Source organism: Corythoichthys intestinalis, chromosome 9 (genome assembly GCF_030265065.1).
Source record: "Corythoichthys intestinalis isolate RoL2023-P3 chromosome 9, ASM3026506v1, whole genome shotgun sequence".
Lineage (NCBI taxonomy): Eukaryota > Metazoa > Chordata > Actinopteri > Syngnathiformes > Syngnathidae > Corythoichthys > Corythoichthys intestinalis.
Genome location: NC_080403.1, coordinates 19,231,595 through 19,252,959, shown reverse-complemented (window position 1 = coordinate 19,252,959; position 21,365 = coordinate 19,231,595). Strand labels below are relative to the sequence as shown.

General features: G+C 40.1%; 1 protein-coding gene across 1 annotated transcript in view; it reads left to right on the top strand.

The window, feature by feature from the left end:
* kif17 (kinesin family member 17) overlaps positions 1–21,365 on the top strand; it is a 31,812-nt gene that overhangs the window by 9,164 nt on the left and 1,283 nt on the right. The window contains exons 4-14 of the mRNA XM_057846377.1: positions 3,447–3,548; positions 3,740–3,929; positions 6,415–6,870; positions 6,930–6,997; positions 7,069–7,234; positions 8,471–8,535; positions 8,622–8,743; positions 11,013–11,241; positions 13,987–14,245; positions 20,191–20,249; positions 20,324–20,444. Of these exons, the coding sequence (XP_057702360.1) occupies positions 3,447–3,548; positions 3,740–3,929; positions 6,415–6,870; positions 6,930–6,997; positions 7,069–7,234; positions 8,471–8,535; positions 8,622–8,743; positions 11,013–11,241; positions 13,987–14,245; positions 20,191–20,249; positions 20,324–20,444 (1,837 nt within the window). The remainder of the gene's footprint in view (positions 1–3,446; positions 3,549–3,739; positions 3,930–6,414; positions 6,871–6,929; positions 6,998–7,068; positions 7,235–8,470; positions 8,536–8,621; positions 8,744–11,012; positions 11,242–13,986; positions 14,246–20,190; positions 20,250–20,323; positions 20,445–21,365) is intronic.

Genomic DNA, 21,365 nt, shown 5'->3' with positions numbered 1-21,365 from the left:
TTGCAAAAACAGAGAAGATAGACGGAGAGACTTGAATTTTTACCGTATTTCGAGAGACCCGAAGAGGAGACCGAGATTGACTGCTGCAATTCGACGAGAAAACTGGGCTCCAAACGACTACCACAGATTACGTAGTAGTCATTTTATATCTGGTAAGATGCATTTAATATATATTTAGAGGGTTTTGGGCTGAGAACCACAATTAAGATCATTGCTAGGCTAATGGCCGACAACATACACGTATGTATGTAGTGAGAGTGCTATCGCTAAACCATATAAACATTAAAAGCCCTAACTCCATTGACAAACGACATGAAATACATTAGACTTGACAGTGGATGTTAGCAATAACAAAAGATTTTGAATTGAAAATTTCGTAACTCACCTTCCGAGCACAAGATTCCTGCCGAATTTTCGTGTACGAGGACCTGTTTCACCCAACCAGCAACGTAGCATTTATAAGCCTCCAAGCTCTTAAAGTTTTTCAAACTTTCGTGAGAATAGGCTGATTTTGTGTGGACAAGATAGTTGTAAATATCAGGATATCAGATGTCAGGCGAAGCCAGCGGGTCGAAAAACATCGATTTAGGCATCAAATACGGATCTGGCGAATGGATAAACTGAAGCTTTTCCACGTAACGCCTTTTATGCAACGGATCCAATGAGTTGACAGCGTCATATAACACCGGGGCTTCCATGAATTGCTCTATAACTTGCTCGACTAATTGAAAACAATGAGAATAGGTCTGAAAAAGAGGTACAATATGGCGGCCGGAAACAGCGACACGCCCATTTTGTGACGTAGGTGAGTAGGGTCTATTGCGAGCTGAAGTGCCATGAAGTGCAGCCATCAAAATGCATGATAGAAATTGCCAAAAGTGCTACATACAATTATAACAAAAGTCACTATTAAATTTTAGTAATCATGATGTAGCTGAAGATATTGATTGTTCTTTGATTGCACCAGGTTATATGTGACAATATTACCAATAAATTCATATCATTTTAAAAATTGAGTTTTATTTTTGTTTCATATTGCACGCTATATGAAACATAAGATTAGTCACCAATTTGTAAGGGCATACGTCACTATTTCTAAGATTGCCAACGGCCTCGGGTTGACAGGTATGTATATTCCATATAATGGTTAGAAGTGGTTTAGGCAGTTTATAAATTGAATTCATATGAAATCACTTTTAAATAAAAAACATTTTAATAGAACTGTTACTTAACCCTTTCAAGGACAGTGGTCACTAGACTCACTATAGTAGACAGGTATTGAAGTTGACCCATTATAGGGCGAGTGACTATTTTTATATAAACTTAAATATTAGCAATTATTATTCTATATATTCTTTCATATTATATTTATAATTAATACAACGTTAATAAAAGCTAACGTAATGCATTTAAAATGAATAAAAACACAAATACACTCTGGTTAAAGCCCCAGATAACACTCTAAAGTAGATTATTTTTCATAGTATTAACTGATAACATTTTTTATTTAGTTGATAACAAATGGCACCCCATTTGACGACGGTAGATACCAATCCATTTTGATCGCTGTCAATGGTAACCAATATGTTAAATATGTAGTTGCAGTTTAAGTAAAAAAAAGAAGGAGGTGCCAAATAAAACCAGAGGGACCCAAAAAATCTCCAAAAATGGATTCAGCATGACGTAGATGAGACTTCTGTGTTATGCTTTGTTGTGTGAACACCTGGAAGCGCCTATATATACTCTTGAAAGTGAACTGTTTTGAACAGCGTCCAGCTTCAAAGCCCCAGTGTGGATCACCTCCCTATACGCCTTAAATCGAGCAGACAATAACTTAAGGATGTGCTTTAAAGCTAAAGGATCCACCTATCAGATTGTGTGTTTGTTCTTATCCCTTTGCTGATCGTTTTTAGAGAAAATTCTTACAACCTGTGCAGCCTGTGTTATCTTGGGGTGTAGACTGATACGCCGGCCACTTGAGTGATCAAAATGAAGCGAAAATACAAACAATGTTACAGAATGCAGAAGGGCTGACACGGATTTTGTTGTTACAAGGAAATACTATAAGGTAATTTTCATCTAGTTAGGTAATAGTTATGGTACAGTATAATGAGATCATCGCATGTGTACATATAAACACAAATAGTATGTCATTCTTTTTTACTGCAGATATTGATCGCAATAAAACATCTGGACAACATGATTCCATTTTTTGTTTTATTTAAAACAATTGGGCTCCGGAGTGAGAAAATTCTACCATCATCAAGGTAGAATGCACGCAGTCTCGATATATGTCCATCAACGTAAGTGTTGTTGTGAGGCACATCAAGTTGTCTTCCCTTGCCTTACAGTGTTTTCCACCTGTAAACAAACGAACAAAAATCGTGTAACACTTGAATTCATGCATTTAGGGTTAAAAGCCCGTGTATGACTTGTAGAAGACGAGTGTTTTCCATTTCTCTATTGTTGAAGCTAATGCAAAGCTAATAATGTCTCAGCGTGAAGCAACACAGAATTGTAGTCATATTGAACATATTTGTACCTGTTATTGCTTTGTGGTGGCACTATCTTGGTTCCACAACTGCCTTCGTGAACACAAAAATCCTATATTCATGTTAGGACGCATTCAACTGGTTGCTTGGAGCTTTTCAGGTCCCTGATTGTGTTTCCATCAACTGCAATTAAATCAATAAATACAAAACTATTTTGGTAGTGGTGACTCTTAGCCATTTCTTCATGTTGTCCTCCTGTGTCGCGATGATGGCAGATACGGCATTTTCAAATGGTCATTTTGGGGTTATTTTGATGAGTAATTCCACGCCAGCTCCACTGTTTTTTTTTTGGGCTAGAGAAAGTGTAAAACGGAAGTCGCGAGCAGAAATGCGGACGTAAAGCGGAAATACCTCGAAAACTTGTCTATACAGTGTGTTATTGATATTAAACACACAGAGCACATGCATGTATTGAGTATACATATGAATAATAACTAAAGATGTCCCGATCGATCGGCATCCCGATATCCCGATTCAATATTTAGTCACAATACCAGTCTTTCTATCCGTGGATCCCTCTCACAGAAAGAATGTTAATAATGTAAATGCCATCTTGAGGATTTATTGTCATAATAAACAAATACAGTACTTATGTACTTTATGTTAAATGGATATATTCGTCCGAGTTTTATTCATTTTTTTCTTAATGGATTGCCAAAATGTATATGATCGGGAAAAATGATCGGGAATGATTGGAATTGAATCGGGAGAAGAAAAAAAAAGCAATCTGATCAGGAAATATCGGGATCGGCAGATACTCAAACTAAAACGATTGGGATCGGATCGGGAGCAAAAAAATATGATCGGAACAACCCTAATAATAACTTCATAATAGTTAGCCATATTCCATCCAGGGTATGGGTTATTTGACTTTTAACTGTGTGTGTGTGCCAGTGTGCAGAAAATACCAAGTTCCTGGTGAGGGTGTCCTACCTGGAGATTTACAACGAGGAAATACGAGACCTCTTGGGCAACAACACCAAGCAGAGATTAGAGGTTTGTGGTGTCTTACTTTGACCACTATTTGAACGTCTGTGTGCAGTGTATAATAAGAAAGAATCTCTGGCTAAAATATTAAGGACTCCTACTTCTTTACATTTTATGACAACACAATTTGTTACCATGGTGAGAAAGGTGTTACTTAAAGAAAGAAATGATGGACTAACCTTATTTTTTGCTGTTCCCAGCTGAAAGAGCACCCAGAGCGCGGGGTGTATGCTCGGGACCTGTCGATGCACACAGTACACAGTGTATCCGAGTGCGAGACGGTGATAGAGCGTGGCTGGCGGAACCGCGCCGTGGCGTACACGTTGATGAACAAGGACTCGTCTCGCTCGCACTCCATCTTCAGCATCCATTTGGAAATGTGCCACACGGGTCAGGGCGTAAGCATGTTATCTGCTAATCCTTTGCTTTTTGCGTGAAAAGATGCACACACCAAAAAAAAGCAAATTTTTGGGTGGGTATCCATTTTTTCACTTTTTTAACAATTATTTCCAATGTCACAGTTGCTCAAAAGACACTAATAAAATAGGTAGTAAAGGGAAACTTTACAAACATGCATCAGGACTTTCAGCACTGCCCAAATATGCCCCCCCCCAAATCACACAGACAACGGCGACATCAGAATAAAAGTACACAGGAAACCCACACACACCGACCAATACCTCCTATGGACATCTGAACACCCCACTATCCATAAACTGTCAGTAGTCAGAACATTACATGAATGTATGACAATGATCACGGACCCGGATGACATCACACAGGAGGAAAAACATATACAACATGCACTAAAAAGGTGTCTGTATTCACAGTGGGCAATAGAAAAAAGTGCAAGACAGGTTAAAATAAAGAACAACACCACATGGGGGGGGGAGAATAAACCAACAAAAAAACAACACAGAGATATGGTGACGTTAAAGTACATGAGAAGAGTCACGGAACGTATCCAAAGAGTCATGAAAAAATACAACATAAACACACCGGTCAATCCACACGCAACTCTCCGTCAGATATTGGTCTATCCAAAGGACAAAATCCACCCAGAAAACAGATGTAACTCCATATATAAAATTCCATGCAAATCATGCAATAAATCATACATCTTGGAAACAGCGAGGAGCTTTATTACAAGAAAAACAAAACACAAGAAGTAGTGTGGGAAGGAGACCACAACAAGACATACAAGGGCAATGAAAGAACAAGCACAACAGGAACATCACAAGTCAGCCATCACCGATCGCTGCAAAACCACATTATGGACTTGGAAAAGGCCACAGTCATCTGCACCAAAGAAAACAAACATCAGCGCTGGATCAGGGAGGCCATTGAGATCCGCAAGCAGGGCCTGAGGACTATCAACAGGAACGAGGGGGCTTACACGCTCTCTACTACCTGGAACAGCATCCTGGAAGAATGAATGGCCAGCAGAGGGCGTGACTCACCTGTCAGATTGACCTTCATCCATCAGCTGATGAAGACGCGTCACACCAACACCAGTGACTCTCTGATGAAGGCGGAAGTGTTCGCCGGAACATTTCAGATATTTAAACCACCTATAACTATTGTCTGGGATAAAAGAAAATTTCAACTAACCCTTCTAACATTTTCGATTCAAAATGCTGTTCGTACATGACCACAATATTCTTCATTTTACACCCATTATGAGGCAATAACAAAAAAATAACTCACAGACACTAAGGAAACTGACTTTAATCAGATTACTGGTTTGGAAAAATGAGCGTGTTAGATTGCTCGTTATTGAAAGAAAGTACGTGTTACTTAGTAACGCGATAGTGTCAACACTGACCAGTACTTCATTAAATTTTTTTTTTTTTTTAATTTACATCACCTTTTTTTAGAATTTTTTTTTTCTATTTAAAGTTGCTTAAAACACTTTCAGGCTAGGAAATGTTAGGAACCTTCCACACATGTATCAGCGCTTTGATCACGGCCCGAAAATGCAAAAACAAAAATTTCAAAGTTGCTCAAAAAGCAATGATATTCCAAATAGTGCTGGGAAACCTTCCAAATAATGCATCACTCTCAGCACGATTTTTTTTTTTTTTTTAATTACAAAATAGCTAATTTTTATAACAGTTTTTAAGAAGTTTTATAGTTGGTCAAAACACTGCAATTGTGCGTGTGTGTGTTGAGGAGTGTGTGTTTTGGGGGTTGTCGATTTTTGTGACCTTATTTTTTTAAACTTATTTTCTATTGGAATTGCCTTAAACACTCTTAGGCCAAGGATTGTCCGGATAGCTATACCAATCACACATTAGGGTTAAAAAAACCTACCTGCATGTTTTTGGAATGTGTCGATAAAAGGTGTGTAAAAGGTCCTGCTTTTTTATTTTATACATGCTTATAAAACACATAAGTTGTGTGATACTATATTCATTTGTTAGACTATTCATCCAGGTTCATGAGTTGTATTTCTTTGAACATAATACAAAGAGGTTCTGTTGACTGTCTTATCAGATTTGAACTCCCTTTTGGTGCCAGCCACGGCCAGGTTCTCAAGGTTGTAAGTCACGATGTTTTTCTGTGGAAAACCACCAGAGTTGATACTTAAGTTTCACTTTCGTTTTCATAGGTATCGTTTCACAGTAAGCATCCTTGGGTAACGCCCTTTCAATAGTATAAATGTCCAGCCTCTATTGTACTTCTTTGTACTGTTGCGTGTTCACGGCTCCTTGCCGGGTCACGCTATTGTATCCTTGATATATCAAGTCTTTATATAAAGTCTTCGAAGCAAGCAATCCATGGTTGGTCTGATTCATTTCTCATCGAGCTATCGAGTTGACACTTGTCTTGGAGTTCAAATTTGAATTTCCCTGACACCGCTGTCTTTCCTCAGACGCAGCAGGCCAGGATCATCTCCGAGCAGGGAAGCTCAACTTGGTGGATCTGGCGGGAAGCGAGCGCCAGTCCAAAACAGGCGCCACGGGTGAACGTCTACGCGAGGCCACCAAGATCAACCTTTCTCTTTCGGCCCTCGGCAACGTCATCTCAGCTCTGGTGGACGGCCGTTCCAAATACATACCCTACCGGGACTCCAAGCTGACCCGGCTACTGCAGGACTCCTTGGGCGGCAACACTCGCACCCTGATGGTGGCCTGCCTCTCGCCGGCCGACAGCAACTACGAGGAGACTCTGAGCACGCTGCGCTACGCCAACCGCGCCAAAAGCATCCAAAATCGGCCACGCATCAACGAGGACCCCAAAGATGCGCTTCTGCGAGAGTACCAGGAGGAGATCAAGAAGCTGCGGGCCCTCATTTCGGGCCAGCTGGCCTCTGCTGCTCCTCTTCAGTGTGAGTAGACTTACAAAATGAGGTGAATTTTTTTACTTACATGGAAGAAAATCTTGCAGATGTCACGCCCGAACACCAACAAGAGCTTTCCGGCTCCACTGACAGTGAGAAGGAGAAGATTAAAAAGGTAGCTCGCGGTTGAAGATTCCAATGCTACCGTCGTCTCGTTGGAGGTTATTTACCTCTTTGGCCTTTTAGGACTACGAGGAGAGGCTGTCCAGGCTGCAGGCCGACTTCAGCGCTGAGCAGGAGTCAAAAGCCAAGCTGCAGGAGGACATCGCAGCCTTGCGGTCATCTTACCAGGCCAAATTGTCTGGTTTGGAGAAGGTCAAATCCAGCAGGGGGAGCTCCACACCAAAGAATGGTGAGATGGAATATTAGGAGCTCTAAATGAGGGCAAGGATTGTTTTAAATACTGCTGTTGTTGAGAGTAACGGACGCCCACAGTAACATTATTGTTTTAGTTATAGGACATGTCCCCAAAATATCCCCAAATGACCTGATATGACCAGGACATGTCCCCTAAATGTCCCCAAATGATCTGATATGACCAGGACATGTCCCCAAATGACCAGATATGACCAGGACATGTCCCCAAATGACCAGATATGACCAGGACATATCCCCCAAATGACCTGATATGACCAGACTATGTCCCCCAAATGTCCCAAAATGACCTGATATGACCAGAATATATCCCCCAAATGACCTGATATGACTAGGACATGTCCCGCAAATGACCTGACATGTCTTCCAAATGTCCCCAAATGACCTGATATCAACAGTATGTGTCCCCCAAATGTCCCCAAATGACTTGATATGACCAGGACATGTCTTCCAAATGTCCCCTAATGACCTGATATCAACAGTACGTGTCCCCCAAATCAACATGAAGCGGCCAGATATCAACATTACGTGTCCCCCAAATGTCCTCAAATCAACTTGGGCGGGGCTAAGATCTGTATCTCCACACAGCAAAGGCCCATAGTAATTTCTCCAGAAATTGCAGTTTCTAGTTATTTTTGGTAACTGAAAACCCCCCCAACTGATTTGGTATACAACTGTGACCTACATGACCCAAAATGTGTGATATGTAGATGTCAGGTTTTAATTATATTATTTTTATATTATTATCATCATCATCACATTATTATCATTATTTAATTTTTAAAATTTCAATATGGTTCTTTTTCTCTAAGAATACAATTATAAATTAAGAAAATGTTAATAAAACAAATTAATTCATCATTTTAAAATGAATAGGAACGGAAATCCACTCTGGTTATGGCTTCCAATAACACTCTAAATTTGAATTTTTTTTACTAACTCACTCAAGGCAAAAATATAGTCTTACAAAACACAGATTCAAAATGGAGTACATCATCTTATACCAAGGTTATTGTCGTTAAGGAAAACAAACAAAAGGATAAAAATCAGACATGAAAAAATGTTAGTAAACTGATATAAACAAAAACTGCAATTAACTCATTGGTATTGAAAGATGAGAAAACATTGGCACTGAAAGAGTGGATTTGCGTATAACAAACCACGAATCTGTGCTGATTAAATTTTTTTTTAAATAAAAATTATCTGTAAACAGAAGTGAGCTCCAGCAGTTTGCCAAAAGAGGACGACGCCAACACCTCCCCGACCAGTAAAAATGAGGTGCACACATTGGATGATAACTGCTCTCCAATTAATATGTTCAACTCAAACTTACTGTATGCAGTCATACTTTTATTGCGGTGTAGTTGAGCCACTCCACGACGTCACGTGATGCTCCTGAAATCCTAACAAGTCCAGACGATGTCCCAGGAGAGTCGCGTGAAGTCAGCACAGAAGGCGAAATAGAGCAGAAAGAAGCCCTGAAGAGGTTGGTGACCTTCAATAGATAGATTTCCTATCACAATATGGATCATTTTTATCACAATATCAATATGGCACGATATAATACATTTTTTATTATGGTACGTTCCGAACAATAAGTCACAGTTTTTTTCATTGTTTGGCCTGGGCTTTTTTAACTAGAGAACAAAACACCCAACATATTTTAAAATATGATTCCACGAGAGTCACACAGTGTGTCTATGTATGTATGTGTCTTTGTATGTATGTATACATATATATTATATTTATGACTGTATATTCTGTTGCCAGCTTTCAAGAGTCCATTTTGTGAGCACTATTATTTAATGAATGCATTTGAACGCATCACACGGGAGCGAGAGTAAGGTCATGCCCGTCTTTCACGAGCTGTCGCTGAGTTGTGATTGAAATAAATCTTGAGAAGATAACAATGAAAGGCTAACAACATAACTTGGGATGATACAATCGCTGCTCAGTTGCACACTCACCGTTTGGAAAATAACAAATAGAAACATGGTAAAACACTGCGTATTATTCCCTGGAACAACCAGGGGGACGTGTGCATAACAGTGGCCGAGACAGGTGGAGCCTCTCAGGTCAGCTGTTTCGTGAGTTTCACTCTCCTGGAAGTGGCGACAATTTGACAGGAGAAAAAGTCATGAAAGCGAAACCAAATCCTTATCTGTGTGACTTGCAGTCCCATGCAGTTCACTTTTGTTTATTTCTCCCCTACACATATTTTATATACTCCAGTTTGCTCGGCATTGAGTTGGGATGGGCCAGCCCCGCTGCTGGCCGAGTGGAGACTTGTGAGCTCTGTAACCACCTATCTCCGTGCAATCGGCAACGGGAGGACCACCAGTGAGCACCGAATTGAAGCATTTTATTGTGACATACAATTGAAGTGTCCAAGAATATTGTGTTAATGCACCATCAGCTCAACACAGCTCGTACATGTCAAGCGAGCCGGCCGGTCCCACATTTAAGATTACGGGTTGGCTGAGTGCCTGACGCACTTGTGAGAGTCCGCAAATGCGGAAACAAGATTGAAACTCAAACCACTGAGGGATGATTTCAAAGGTTTATAAAATAGAACTAAAAATACATGCGATTGCGGAGAAGGGGGATATAACAATACGGGTCCGTGACAATAGGTCGACGTGGATCAATACAGGTATTACTAAACCTAAGCAGTGGGAAGAGCGCCAATAAGACAACAAAATAATAAACAAATACCGTACCTGCACAAGGTAGAGGATATCAAAAACAAGGGCAGCAGACGGACAAGCGAGCAAATGCACATAACTCGGGACTAACCGGTGTCATATGGCGACCAGCAATTCAATATATTGCCACCCTTCTCTTGGATCGCCTGCGTTTATATAAAAATGTTGATAAACTGCAATTGGCTGAAGGTGCGACGTCTGGAACGCTCCTACAGCCTACAAAACAAGATCTGAACAGCAACAGAATGTGACAGCGCTCATCAGAAGAGCCAGATATGGCTCGCGAGACATAGGTTCGCGACCACTAAAGCGACCTATATGTGAAATAAACGACCTGACTAAAATGACATCGGTTGTATGCTGGGGCGCTTATGAAGCACAGCGAGGGACCGGTTGCATTTTGATTTTGTAAGCAGAAGAACAGCCTTACATTCACTTCTACTAACAATGAAAAATAAAGGCATGTCATTGACTCAAATATCATGCACATAAGAAAACTGAAATTTTCTCATACCTAGCAAGTAATTTAACAACTTGAGCAGTAACTGAAAAAATAATACGCACCGAAGATGAACTTTGAACATTATTTAAATCCCTAGCACCGCAGTGCATGCTGGGAGGCATGAGATATTCATAGTCACCTCGGCGGTCTGGTGTTCTATTCTACTTTATTGTAGTGAATATTTGTAGTGATTGTTCTTATTGGTCTGTTCTGACCGCAAATGTTGATGACTAATTTGTTACAGCAACGTTACTGTGGGTAATATTGTTCAATAATGACCTGCCAGTGTGCTCCTTCTCAGACCTCTGTGTGTATCAAGTCAGTGTAGAGTGGGTGTTATCTGCTGGCCTAAATGTGCATTGCATGAACAGGTCTATTTACAGCAATAATGACTATAGATGTGTAAAACGTCAATACAATACTGTTGTCTATTGTTTTGGTGATGCAGTATGCAATAGAGCCACATTGGGGAGCAGTACCTACAGGTGTCATTTTAGTACAGCAGTATGAAAATATAAGCTGTAGAATGGATGTTCTTTCTCATACAGGCTGCAGAAGTTGGAGCGGGAGGTGGTCGGCGGCGAACAAGCTTGCAACAAAGAATTCAAGCAGAGACAACGGCAGAGGAGAAATGTGGCCGATCAGAGGAAAGCTCAGCTGGTCAAAGCTTTGTCGGACAACAGCGATGAAAGCGATAACGTGTTGTTCAGTGTCTACGACTCCATTCAGGAGGAGGTCCATGTCAAAGGCCAGATGCTGCTTAAAGTTCAGGGGAAGGTCAGTCACCTACTGAGACATAACGTGGACACACACTAACCAAAACGTTCAGTACACCTGCAGGGAAACACCACAGACACACAATAACTATGATGTGGCTAGACATGTGCCGGTTACCGGTTTCACGGTTTACCGTGGTGTGAAAACGTCGCGGTTTCAAAACCACTAAAATCTTCCGTCAGACCGTAGTACGGTATTCGCCATTTTTCATGTGTCAAAAATGCAGCCAGAAGTGGCATGGCGCGGCAGCGCTCATCCCCTCCCGTTTGTTGCTGTGTGTGAAAGTGACTATCGGCTAAACAGCCAGCGAATCCTAAACAAATACTCCAAACACAAGGCGTTCTTTTCTTCAATTTATTGAGCTCTCAAATCGTGGTAAGTGGAATATACAAAATGAATACATTTAAAACGTTGTACAATTGTATTTTTCCATGTGTGAGTAGCTAAACAGATTAGCACTATGAAAAAGTTCGCCAAACACAAAACACATATTTTCCTTTGAAATTCGATATACAAACTAACTAAAAGCCTATAAAAGACGAATGTTAGCCTAGGCTTAGCTGGGAGAGCAACTTCGTCGAGTGTTACAGCCGCAGAGTGAGAAAACAAGTTTGATTCGCTTGAATGAAGGGGGGGAAGAAAAAAAAAGTATAGATTCAAAGATCGTTAATTGAGGAAAGATGATCTTGCCCTAAGCACAAATCCACGTTCGCTGGATCAAGGAGAGGTCTCACTCCCAATGATTTTTTTTTTTTTTTTTAAGATGGTAAATGGTGTTATACTTATATAGACCCTACCCACGTGACGTCACAACTCCGCTCTCCTGAATGGTACCGCCCAATTGTCCGTCAAAACATAGTGTTAACCTGTTACGGCTACGTACATTCCTCCTATTTACGGCGTGTTTTTCTGCTCCTTAACATTAATAATCAAAATGGTGAAGGCGTTTGTGGCTGTTGGTTGCACTAACAGAGAAGATGGAAGGAGAGACTTGAAGTTTTACCGTATTCCGAGGGATCCAAAGAGGAGAGCGAAATGGACGGCTGCAATTCGACGTGAAAACTGGGCACCAAAAAATTACCACAGACTATGTAGTAGTCATTTTATATCCGGTAAGATGCATTTAAGATATACTTAGAGGGTTTTGGGCTGACAAATAACCACAATTAAGATCATTGCTAGGCTAATCGCCGACAACATACACGTATGTATGTAGTGAGAGTGCTATCGCTAAACCATATAAACATTAAAAGCCTTAACTCCATTGACAAACGACATGAAATACATTAGACTTGACAGTGGATGTTAGCAATAACAAAAGATTTTGAATTGAAAATTTCGTAACTCACCTTTCCAAGCACAAGATAGATTCCTGCCGAATTTTCGTGGACGAGGACCTGTTTCACCCAGCCAGCAACAAAGTATTTATAAGCCTCCAAGCTCTTGAAGTTTTTCAAATTTTCGTGAGAATAGGCTGATTTTGTGTGGACAAGATAATTGTAAATATCAGCGTAGCAGATGTCAGGCAGACAGGGCGAAGACAGTGGGTCAAAAAACATCGATTTGGGCATCAAATATGGATCTGGCGACTGTATAGAACGAAGCTTTTCCACATAACGCCTTTTATGCAACACATCCAGTGAGTTTACGGCATCAGAAAGCACCGGGTCTTCCATGAAATGCATTTTAAATTCCTCGATCAATTGAAACCAATGCTAATACAGAGACAAAATGACGGACAAGTGGGCAGAACCATACAGCGAGCAGGTGGTTTTGTGACGTCGGTGGGTAGGGTCTATAGCGCTTTTCCACCTTTCAAGGCGCTCAAAGCGCTTTACACTATCTCGCCATCTACCTACTGGTGACGCAGCACCAGGAGCAACGTGGGGTTCAGTATCTTGCGCAAGGACACTTTGACGAGTTCATCAGGGCGGAGAATCAAACCCACAACCTCTGGTATGGGGGGACAACTACTCTACCACTGAGCCACGCCACCCCATAGATGACAGATGAATTCTTTGTTCTTTCTAACACAAAGGCATGACATCATGTCGACTAGAGTTGACACAGTGGCTGAAAATGGCGAAACTTCACTTGAGCTTTTCAATCCTAAAAAAAAATTATGCAGTCTAAATTTTTAAAAATTTTATTCAGAAGAGTTTTTACTTTTGTTATAGAAATTATTTTGTTCTTGCTCTAAACTTGAGCAACTTGAGGGTGGGTATAGTCTACGTTATATTTTAATTTTATTTAAAATATTTGGTTTTTTTAAATTGATAATTTATTTATTTTAACAATACATTCATATTTCAATTTGCAAGTATGTTCTGAAAAAAAAAATCCTGTTCAATGGAAAAAAGTTTTTTTTTTTTAACCCATACATCTCAAAATAACACATTTTGGAGCTTCAATTGCAATACCGTGATACCGTGAAACCGCGGTATTTTTGCTCACGGTTATCGTACCGTCAAAATCTCATGCCGGTACATGCCATGTGGCCCACATGTTTGACACACCTGATCTAGAGGGATAAAACCTAGTTTGATAACCAGTGTTTTATATTATAATTGTGTATTTAATGAAATATAAAAAGGCAGCCTTTATTCTCTGTCTTTTGGATAAAAAGGCCTTACCGTCACTTTAAGATGCGGGAAGTCTGGAAAAAAACAATTACAAAACTGTCAATAGATTTAAATAAATAAATGGAGACCACAATATGAAAAAATTGACCTTTTCCGCTTTCAGCTAAAAGCAGCCAAACTGGAGATCCGTGACCTGCAAACTGAGTTCGAGGAGGAGAGAAACGATTATCTGGCAACCATCCGCCGCCTGGAGCGTGAGGGCCAGCTGCTGCATGGCCTCTTGGAGCGCATGGCACCGCTGGTTCGTCGTGACTGTAACTACAGCAGCCTGGAGCGCCTGAAAAAAGAGGCGGCGTGGGACGATGAGAGCGCCACTTGGAGGATTCCCGACGTGACGGTCCAGAGAACCACGCTACCCTCAGGTGGGACGTACATACGGCAGTAGCTCCAAGGTGGTCTGACCTATTGGCTAGCCCACGGGTGTCACACTCAATGCCCGGGAACCAGATCTGGCCCACGATCGCATTTTGTGTGGCTGGCGAAAGTAAATCATATGCTTTGACTTCATGTTTTTTCCTTAGCCCTTTATAGCCATATGTATCACATTTGATGCACTTAGGATTTAATGATTCTGAAATTCTAATTCAGACTTTTTGAATTTCGTTCTTCAAAAAAATGATGACTGCAAGTCAACACAGGCACCTGCAGGTTCCATGAGAAGAAAAAAAAATAATCAGGATTTAGCAAGGGTAATAGACATTAGAGCGCTACAAATACAAAAATACAAATAAAAAAAAAGGGTTTCATTAAGACCTTATTTTTCAAAATTTGGGATTCTTTGACAATTACTCCATGTTGCAGACCTTTAAGGGTTAAAATGACATTTAAATAAAATTTCTGTTGTCGCCAATGAAAGATCGAGCATGACAGAAATCGGTCAGAGAATAGTTAGTTTTCCTTCCCTTTTTAAAATATGATTTTTTTAAAAAAAGTTAAACCAGAAACTGCAATTTCTGCAGAAATTACTCTAGGTCTTTATTCTGTGGTGATACAGATCTTAACGCTGCCCAGGTTGGCTTGGGGACATTTCGGAGACAATATCAGGTCACTTCCTGTTGATTTGGGGACATTTTTTTTTTTTTTGCCACTGAAAATGAATGGGAAAAAATTTGGACGTCCATGGACGTCAATGGCAGCACCCTCCATAAGTGTCAATGGAATCGGGGACATTTGAGGGACATGTGGTACTGAAATCTGGTAGTTTCCTGTTGATCTGGGGAAATTGTTCTTTTTTGCCTTTGAAAATGAATGGGAAAAAATTTTGGACGTCCATGGATGTCAATGGTATCGACTTACATAGGTGTCAATGGAATCCAAGTACATTAGCATCAATACAATGAAAAAACGTGATTAAATGCCATTGAAAATGAATGGGAAGCTTGGACGTCCATGGACATCAATGACAGCACCCTCTATAAGCATCAATGGATCTGGGGACAATTAGGGGACACGTCCTATTAATATCTCATCATTTCCTGTTGATTTGGGGCACTTTTTTTTTTTACCCATTGAAAATGAATGGGAAACAATTTGGACGTCAATGGACGTCAATGGCAACACCCTCCATAAGCGTCAATGGATTTGGGGACATTTGGGGGACACGTCTTTTTGATATCTGGTCATTTCCTGTTGATTCGGGGGACTTTTTTTCCTACCCATTGAAAATGAATGGGAAAAAATTTGGACGTCCATGGCTGTCAGTGGCATCGATTCACAGATCCGTCAGTGGAATCCAAGTACATTAGCATAAATAGATTTGACGTACATGGCCGTCAATGGCAACAATGCAATGTAAATTCTATTGGAAATCCCATTGAAAGTAAATGGGACATTTCCCATTAAAAATAAATGGGCAAGTTTTTGGCAAAGGCGCATTCACCGAACCCTTCGTAATTACGTAATAAAGCCATTTTTCTATGTATTCAAAACCTAGAAAGTTGAAATTTCTTACAGATTTAAAATTTAAGACAAATAACTGCCTTTTGCTGTTGCTTTTCATGTTAGTAAATGAAATTAAACTTATTTTATTTCACACCGTTTCCTTTTTTTTTGTTTTCATGTCTACATTCTCATTTTATTGCATCCCATACTATTTTCATGGCGTAAAATTCCGCAATTTTTAAAACGTTTTAATTATCTACACAGTTCCCGCTGTCTGTAGGTCTGTTATACTTCCTCATACCAAGTTCTAGTCAACCTTCCACTGAGCAAACCGATTTCTCCTCCCATTAGATAGAGGGCTAGGAAATGGAATAAAGCCTGTAAATCGAGGGAAAAGCAGTCCAAAACCTGGTCTAAAACACCACTCTGTCTAGATTTAGTCAGGGTACAAAACAGGGCTCTGCGTTTCCTAACCTTCACCGAACCTCTGAGGCTTACTCACCGAACCCCAGTAAGAACCAATGATTTAAAGTATAAATATAAAGGAATAAATAAAAAACTTAAACATTCATAAAAAGAGAAGAAAAAAACAATTTTAGGCATTAAACCGTTATATAGTTGGTGGGAAGGTGCATCTTGATGAGAGAACGAACAAATTGTCTGTCTTTGACAGCCATAGACATTCAATCCATTTGAAGTGGGAGGGCTGGGTTCATTCATTCACTGCCACTCTCGCAGTTCAAATGGATTGGACGTCTACTTGTGATAAACTCATTTCAATTCACAGCAGAATGATGAAAAAAGAAACATGATTGGACGCCTAACAGTTAACACCTAAGGGATTCGAGATGAGATTTTCCAAAATGTCCTTATCATATTCCCTTCAAGACTGTATTACAGTGATCCCTCGTTTTTCGTGGTGAATGAGGACCAGAACCCGCCGCGATAAGTGAAAAACCGCGAAGTAGTAGTAGTTATTTGTGTGTGCGTGTTCATTGTATTTATTCAGATTTAGCATCGGAAAGATATACGTACCGTAATTTCCGGACTATTGAGCGCCCCGATTACAAGCCTCACCCAGTACAATTCAACTCGGCACGTCATATCCATTTCTTCTGGCATTTTCCATGATGTGGATATGCTAATTTTACTAATGCACATTATGAGGGTCTGCTATTTTTATTCGTGCACAAAAGCACAAAGTTAAAATACGGGTAAGAGTGCAAACTAGCGTCTTCCTCGACACGTATATTCCACGTGTCTTACGCTTACATTTTATGCTCGAGCGCTCCTGGCTAGAAAAATTGATAAATTGGCCGCATCATTGCATACGCCGCAGGATTTAAAAATAGGGGAAAAAAGTAGCGGCTTGTAATCCGGAAATTACGGTGTATATACTGTATACCACAGGTGTCAAACCGATTCCAGAAAGGGCCAAGTGGGTGCAGGTTTGCTTTCCAACCAATGAAGAGGACACCCTTTCACCAATTAGATCTTTTACATGTGTAATCAGTTAAACTTTGTCAGGTGCTGCTTGTTTCAGCAGGAAGTTCATTGGTTAAACTCTCTGCGCGTTATCGGTTGGAACAAAATCCAGCACCCACTTGGCCCTTTCTGGAATCAGTTTGACACCTGTGCTGTATACTGTATGAGACGTATGAAACAACTTTTATATCTATCTATCTATCTTAAAGATGTCCCGATCCGGGTTTTTGTACTTCCGATCCGATACCGATATTGTTTTGCACTTCCGATCCGATACCGATACTGGCCGATACCGATCTATCTGAGCATGTGTTAAAGTTTAAAGTTATTTAGCCTCCTTACTTAGTTGTCAGACTCATGTTGAAAAAGGTTTTAGTACTCTTGATAACAACTAGCCAGCTGAATTAGGTGAGTTTGAATAACACACAACGGTTGGTAACAAGAAACTGACCTGTTTATTCAGTGACAAACACAAAACATTATAAATAACAAACAGAAATGGCATAGTCAGTCAGTAAAACGTGCAAATAATATTGTAAACTGTCTTAAAAAAGCAAAACACACCAACAACCTCAGTGGAAAATCCCACAAATCACCCAAGCTATTAGATGCTTTTAATGTTTCGTGCATTAGTTACAAAAATTGTATAAAAAGCCTCTCAGGTTTAAATAAACGACTATTTCAGTATCAAGTTAACATTTTAAAACAGCAAATAAAATCCCCATTCTGTATCAGAAGCTTTAAACTACATTCAATTTATTTAATTTTGCAAATCAACTGTTAAAAGTTGTTAAAATTGCTCCCGTTATTCCAAAATTTCCCTTCTGTCTACTTTCGACATGTGAAAGTTTTAAAACTGTTTTGAAGATTGTCAAGTCAAGATTTTGCCGATTTAGGAGTATTTTAGATAAAAGTTAATTAGGTTCGCTTGGAAGGTTCACAACAACCTACTAGGGAAGTCCTCTGCTTTGAGATGGCGGCTGTTTACTAACGCATCTGGTTTTCAATACTTCAATGTTGCTAACGCAGTCGAGTCTGTCGTTTAGCAACTAGTTCTATATACACATGATATCTATTATCTCCAGTAAAACGACGTTGACATAGTTTGTTGCGGCTGTCAGCAGCAGTCAGGTATTCTTGTGTTTTTTATCCAGCGGCATGAGTTGAGCTAAAGCCGTGAGTTGAGCATTGGCATTACCCGGGTCTATGACAAGCATTGTGTTTACTTTCGGGACGCAATGCGGTCAGTTTCTCATTGCGTCCCGAAGACTGCGCTGTGTATTATGCTGCATTCCAGAGAAGTGGGAAGTCGGATTTATCCCACTCGGATGGTACCAGTTCCGACCTCAAAACTGCCTTTTTTTTAGTTACATCCTTTGCTGATCGTTAATATAAAAACATAGCACAACAAAGATAATTCACTGAATGAGAAAAAAATATATGGCATCTCAAATAAACTTGATTTACTTCATTATTGTGTTATCATTCAGTATGTTTTCTTGAGCTCCATTTTGTCCAGTGACGTCAGATTGAAACAACTTGGAAGTCGGGGTAGTTATTTTTTCTCTGACTTCGCGACTTGGACCTCCCAGTTCGAGTGGCGTTGCAATGATATTTTCCTAGTCGGAGGTCGGAAAAGTCCGACATCCCACTTTTCTGGAACGCAGCATTAGTTCCGCTTTACTTGACATATTTCAATAATCGGAATTTGGATGTCTGTGAATCGTTCCCGAATCTTCCACGGCCGAATCGTTCAAGGATGTAATGACGGCTGGGCATGTTGTACCGTGGTTCTAAGTGTTGGATGGTGCGTCTAAACTCACGTAAGATAATGGCTCGTCATCCAGAATGAATTCTTCGGCAATGACTCTTGTTATTCCCTGGGCTTTGGGACTGTCGAGTGCCAGTTTGTCACGCATAGCAAAAGTTTTTGCCAGTGTTACTTGCATCGGGCCTTTCTTTTTGTCTTCGTTTTTTTTAACATACTCCTCATATTGTTTGAAGTGGTATTTCGCTAAATGCTTGAATAGGTTGGTTGTATTAAAGCTTCTTACAGCTTTACCACTACGCTTGACTTTATTGTGGCATATGTTGCACTCTGCCTCTTCGTCTTTGTCGTCCTTTAAGGTGAAATGATCCCACACAGCTGACATTTTTACCGATAAAGTCTCTCGGTAAATTGGACGGTAATGTAAATGTAGTGTGAAGGTATGCCTTAAAATGCGGACCGGATCTTAGGGAAACCGAAGCAAAAACTGGAATGGATTATGTAAATCGGTGCGCTGGAAAACCCGGACCGGACTTAAAAAAAAAAAAAAAACTGGATCGGAAGTCTGGATCGGAATTTTTCTGTGTTCCGATCCGATACCGATGCGCATTTTTTTGCCCATATCGGCGTCCAAGACATCTCTAATATATATATATATATATATATATATATATATATATATATATATGTTAATGTTTTTAAAGCACTTCAAATTTTAAACGTGTTACCGTCCACCCAAATTATTTTCAAACATATATAAAGCAGAAAAATGCTTGACTTTATTAAATCCTTCATTGAGTGAGTCCACTCAAATCTGTTCAAGCTGCTCACTTACACACAATGAGTTGCCAGAGCAACTGTTTAACAAGTTAAATGATGATTGACGCATGCGGTGCTTTGATGTTGAGGCTTCCAGGGATTGCTTCTCTGGCCAGATCAAAGATAAAACGTCTGTCAATCATCGTTAACTTTAATAAGCAACTCCAGTGCACTCACTGCTTAACCAACAAAGAGCATAGAGAGGGAGGGAGGGAGGGAGACTGTTTTTTTTAATTGAAAAAAAATCTGCAATGGACTGAGGGCGCGAAGTTTGAAGCGCAAAATAGCAAGGGATCACTGTAATTCTCTATTGCATCCCAAATTTCACACATTCTTGGTGTCTTCCTCCCTCAGCTGTGACTTCGAAGCACTCCCCGCCCAGAGGCCCGATTGCCGATTCCGAAGCGTTCCTGGTTGGTTTTATTGCTCGCTTCCCTCCTCATCTACAACACTCGTCGCCCATTCCCAAAAACGTGTTCCTTATCAGGTCGAGGAAGACAGATACAAGGAGCTGTTGGACCGCAGCGACAGTGAGAACATCGCAAACGCTTACTTCAAATCCAAGCGGGCCAGCCAGCTACTTGGGGGTGAAACAGCTACGGGACATGGTGAGATTGACGCTGTATGGCGGAAAACACTTAGGTGACTTGAAATTCCGCTCTGAGATCCCCAATTTGGCCAAATTTCAAAATTGTCCAATATGCATGTGTCATACATCATTGGAAAGCTTAAAATCTCAATTTTCTTGGTGAAGAAAAATTTTGAATAGCAGGGCATTTTTGAAAAAAAAAAAAAAAAAATTTAAAACAGCAAAACCCTATCTGGAGGTGAGAGCACGCGAGAGCAGAATTACAGACGCCATGACTTTAACGAGATATTATCGCCGACTTACCTTGTTTGATCCAAAAAATGTAGCATGTATCACCGAGTGTCAAGACACAGCTGTGAATGGCCACAGCTGGATTTTTGGGGGATTTTATGAGTGAAACATGGTAATATAACATGGGTCGCGATGCAGAAATCACAGCCATCAAGGAGTGGTTGAGATCTTCTTTTTCATATATTTAACCTTTTAAACGTTTTCCCCCCCCAATTTTTCTTTGTTTGGATCGATTATTTAGCACTAACATATTGGCGAAAATGAGACAGTAAGAAAACAAATACAATTAAGCGATAGTTATGAGGTAGATATCCATAACTTTTTTAAAGACACCATTTTTTTCATTGTGAGGTCATTTGTTTAAAAGTTTAAAATATGGGAGTGATTAATTTTTTAAAGTCGTTTTTTTTTTAAATGAAATATTAGACATCAATTATTGATTCTAAGCTAAAAATGACAGACACTTCGAATAATAAATACAATTACTTACCTTTTTATGGCTAGGTTGAAAAAAAAAGCGGTTGCGCAACCTCTGTAAAAGGGGGTTTCCAGGGTAAAACGGACAAATTAAAAATAGTTCGGGGGCTTCTTGCGCCATGAATCTGCTATTGCAGCATACAGACATATTGTTCGATCAAAAACAACAGTT